The sequence below is a fragment of the Sinocyclocheilus anshuiensis genome, unplaced genomic scaffold (genome assembly GCF_001515605.1).
Source record: "Sinocyclocheilus anshuiensis isolate Anshui unplaced genomic scaffold, SAMN03320099.WGS_v1.1 scaffold91, whole genome shotgun sequence".
NCBI classification, from domain to species: domain Eukaryota; kingdom Metazoa; phylum Chordata; class Actinopteri; order Cypriniformes; family Cyprinidae; genus Sinocyclocheilus; species Sinocyclocheilus anshuiensis.
This window is the reverse complement of record NW_015552636.1, coordinates 336,346-340,503: the sequence shown is the minus strand read 5'-3', so window position 1 is coordinate 340,503 and position 4,158 is coordinate 336,346. Positions and strand designations below refer to the sequence as shown.

Below are 4,158 nucleotides of genomic sequence, written 5' to 3'. Positions count from 1 at the left end.
AGGGGTAGGTTTAGGGGTAGGGTTGGTGTAGGGCAATAGCACATACAGTTTGTACAGTATAAAAACCATTACGCCTATGGAATGTCCCAATAAAACATGGAAACACAACGTGTGTGTGTGTGTGTGTGTGTGTGCGTGTGCGTGTGCGTGTGTGTGCGTGTGCGTGAGTGTGTGTGTGTGTGTGTGTTACCTGGTGTGTGGGGCGTCTGACCCACAGCAGATGTCCACCTGTACTCTTCACTCCAGTCGCTCCACACAGCATTGGGCAGTTTACTCTCTTGATACTTGACTCTCACCCTGATCACGTACTGCTGATTTAACAGCAAATGGTCCTCTGGCAGCTCCAATTGAGTTTCTTTAGTATTTACGATAAAATTTTCCACATCCTACACAGACATTGACAGAATGAAGTATTTCTGCAGTGATAAACGCTGACAGAGTCACAGTGAGACGGTTCTGAATCTTCCTTCAGATGCACATCATCTAAACATCCTACAGTTTGTTTTACAATCACTTACACACTAAAAGTACTCGAGACACACTCCTAGTAATGCATCCTCAAACCAAGTCAGCAAAACTGCAAGCACATTATCAGTTTGCAACTGTGAAACGAAATTTTTGCAGAACACTGAACACTTTTCCCCACATTAGACACTGACAGCTCATGAGTTCTGGAAAACACTGCCATTTGAAACACCACATTCATTTACTGATCACCTACACTTACAGCTCTTTCCTTCACAACAGTTTGAGAAAGAAAGATATAATTTCCACCCTTTGTATCTATCGCTGAATATGCTGTATATGGTATTTATGAGCACACTGAACATGCACAAGTTAGTCGTGTTTGTGTAACTGGTGTGTATAGGGTAATCATCTGTTGGTTGTGTGAGTTGCAAGCTGCAAGAGATGTGTGATGTTGTAGAGTTTAGAGAAAATAAGCCACAGTTTCATAAATCATGTATAAGCAATTGTCAAAAACTTTTTTGTCATGGAAAAAAAGAGGTTGACATGAGAGAGGTTGATATGCTCACCTTCCAGCTCTGAGCAGCAGATCTGTACTGGACCCCAAACTCAGGCTTTAAAAATTTTTTTGAAGGAACAAAAATCCAAGAAACATTGATCCCGTGAACTTGCACTGTCTCAGGAGGAGCCACTTTCACTGCTGCACACACAAACACATCATAATCGCTCAAGCAAACAGTTATCAGTGCTGATCAATAGGTCAGATTGGAGCCAGAACAGAAGCCGTGACAAAGATTCTCTCGTTAACTAATGAACTCTTCATTTACACTAATGGACTCCTGCTTCACATGTGTAAATATTAGTGACTGATACACAGCCCTTCTCCAATCACACGCTCTCTAGCTTCTGTTCCAGACTGTGTGAGTTATTATATTTGACTCACCACTGTCTTCTGCATCATGTTGTGCTATTTCAGCCAAAGGATTTGCGTAGTTGTCACAACGGACTTCTTCATGTAATCCGGTCCCTGATGTTATTATACCTCGCTGCAGCAGAAGAGAAAGAAATAATACATCTGTATGACTCGTCATATGTTAGTTTGGTTTACTACTCAATGAATCTGCAGTTTAATGTCAAACGAACTCAAACACATGCCATCAGTCACCTTGCTTTTAAAAACCACGGTGGCAGAGCGTATATGAGGCTGTGCCAGGTCTGCAAACATCTGCGCCTTCTCTGGAATCGGATCTCTAAAATCAAAGAAAGTTCAGAATTTCACACATAAAAATGAAGCACATACCCATTAGGTTTTATTTAATTTTTCTAGATTTACCTCACAAACTAACCAACAAATGAATTAGTAGAATTAAGAGAAATGAACGTGAAAACTGAAAACTATTCTACGTTCATTAGTTCTGGATCCTGTACAATATGAAGGCTGATTTAATCACAAGCCACAAAAACTCTCTCTCTTTATTTATTCCTTCTCTTTCTAGCTTGTACTTATTTGAACAATGTCTAAGAACTTGGTATTACAACCACTTCCTGTGTCTGTTTGCCTCTTAAGAAGAATCGCTTTATGTATCCCCCAATTGTAAGTCGCTTTGGATAAAAGCGTCTGCTAAATGACTAAATGTAAATGTAAATGCACAAGCCAAATACGTTATGAAGTCACATTTTTCCTTACAGCTTCGTAACCGTTACATGAATCCAGCAGACGGTCTCGGGTTGGACCGGAGGGATCACGTCCAGTTTTGAGGTGTCCCAAACACATGTGAAGGTGTTGTGGTAATCATTATGACACGTTAAACCTGGAGAAAGAGCAACATCTGAGCAATTCAACCTAACAATAAAGGTTGCAAAAGGGTGTTTTCGCAGTGATACCACAGATTAACCATTTTTAGTTCCCCATAGAACCATACAGTAAACAGTTCATAAAAATAACCATCTTTATTTTATTAATCCAAAGAAACTTTTTTCTATTTTAAAGAACCTTTTTTGCTATGCAAAGGTTTTTGGATGTTAATGGTGCCATCAATGCCAATTGAGAACCTTTATTCGTAAGTGAAAAACACATTTTCACAACGTGTGTTAGACCCTATACCCGCCAATCTATTAAAAGAGATCAATCTTAACAAATCATACCTATCTTACTGTTATTAAGTAGTAGCAGTAATGAACAGGAGCCTTATTAATCACAAGTTCAGTATGGAGTACCACAAGGCTCAGTATTAGGACCGCTGCTTTTTACCCTGTACGGCTGTATAGCTGTTTTTTTTATTTTTTTCAGATTTAACTGCTTACAATACATATAGACAAACTTAGTAAACACACACAGACCGATCACAACACAAACACAAAGCCCATCAGGAGTTCTTACTTTGATCTGCAAGAGCTGAATGTGATGATGTCATCAAAATCATCATCATCATCATCATCATAGCCAGAATCTGCATGATGGCGTGTTCCTCCCAGCATTCATCTGGAAATCTGTTGGGAGACAGAGAGACTTTCATTCATCACGTGTGTAATTGTTGCTTATCTTCTCGGCAAACGCACAGAACATGACAAATAAAGCTTTGGCATTCATTTTCCTCCCCCAAACGCTCACACACTCGTCAGGTGGAAAAACCCAAAGCCACAAAGAGAAAGAGCAAATACACAGATCATCACCCACAGACTCAGAGATATAAGATGAAGAGCTTCTAAAGTGTGTTCAGAGCGTGACAACACCGTGACGATAAACGCCGTTAAACACATGACCGAACGAACGCATGGAGGAGCATGACAGACTCGACGGGACACATTTTAACAATTTGTACTTTGAAATATTTTCAAAGTTTTTCATTTTCTTTTCTTCCTGCTTGAATAAACTGTAATTAATAATCAATAAAATAGAGAACAGAAGGAAAGTATCAGCACTTCAGTGTTTAAACGCAATCATAGCTATTAAATCAACACACTCATATTTCAGAAAGATGTTCAAAACCTGGAAGTGGTCTGGGAATATTTTATCATATTATATTTGAGCTTTAAACACCACTGAAGGGAAATGTGTGTGATGATGATGATGCTTCTTCTTCACTACACTACACTATCAGATGTTCATTCATTTCAAATCATCCTCTCCACTAAAGAAGGGTTTTCTACAGAGAGCTCATACAATCTTGATTTTTGTCTAAAAGCTCAAGTGTTCAAGCAGAAGCTTCGCGCTGACAGATGTGTGTAGAGACTCAGAGTGAATAAAAGCGTGTTACATACGTGTGGAGCGGAGACGTCCCAGCGCTGAGCGTCGCGATGTCACTCACTCATGTTCCTGTCTGTGAGCGTGATCACACACACGGTAGGGTTAAAAGAGCACAGCGATTCTCCACGAACGCAGCCCTTCCTGTCACACACACACACACGCACAGGTAGTGAAACAGGTCATGGATTAAACCAGCGCTGGGCTGTTGTGGTGACATTTACACTAAAGCTCAGGCAGGAAACGAGAAGCGTGCAGGAGACAGCCGTTCTCCCTCACTCACACTCACACTCACACTCCTGTCCATTTCACCCAAAAAACACACGTTTATAGACCAACTGCTGGAAACAGGTGTTTGTGTGTCTGTGTATATATGTGTGTGTTTGTGTGTGTACGTGTTTGAATGGAAATGTGTGTGCTAGTGTGTGTGTGTGTGTGTGTGTGTGTGT

At 40.4% G+C, this 4,158-nt stretch overlaps 1 protein-coding gene across 4 annotated transcripts in view; it reads right to left on the bottom strand.

Annotated features, from left to right (window-relative positions):
- LOC107666717 (interleukin-2 receptor subunit beta) overlaps positions 1-4,158 on the bottom strand; it is a 20,384-nt gene that overhangs the window by 3,517 nt on the left and 12,709 nt on the right. For 2 of the 4 annotated variants that reach the window (XM_016458146.1, XM_016458147.1), the window contains exons 2-7: positions 2,846-2,955; positions 2,153-2,276; positions 1,631-1,715; positions 1,409-1,511; positions 1,035-1,165; positions 191-386 (exon numbers count right to left, since the gene is read on the bottom strand). In XM_016458146.1, coding sequence (XP_016313632.1) covers positions 191-386; positions 1,035-1,165; positions 1,409-1,511; positions 1,631-1,715; positions 2,153-2,276; positions 2,846-2,921 — 715 coding nt within the window. In that variant the 5' untranslated portion in view covers positions 2,922-2,955. Of the gene's footprint in view, positions 1-190; positions 387-1,034; positions 1,166-1,408; positions 1,512-1,630; positions 1,716-2,152; positions 2,277-2,845; positions 2,956-3,726; positions 4,044-4,158 lie in introns of those variants that run through there. The other 2 variants (XM_016458145.1, XM_016458144.1) reach the window with 2 other exon arrangements.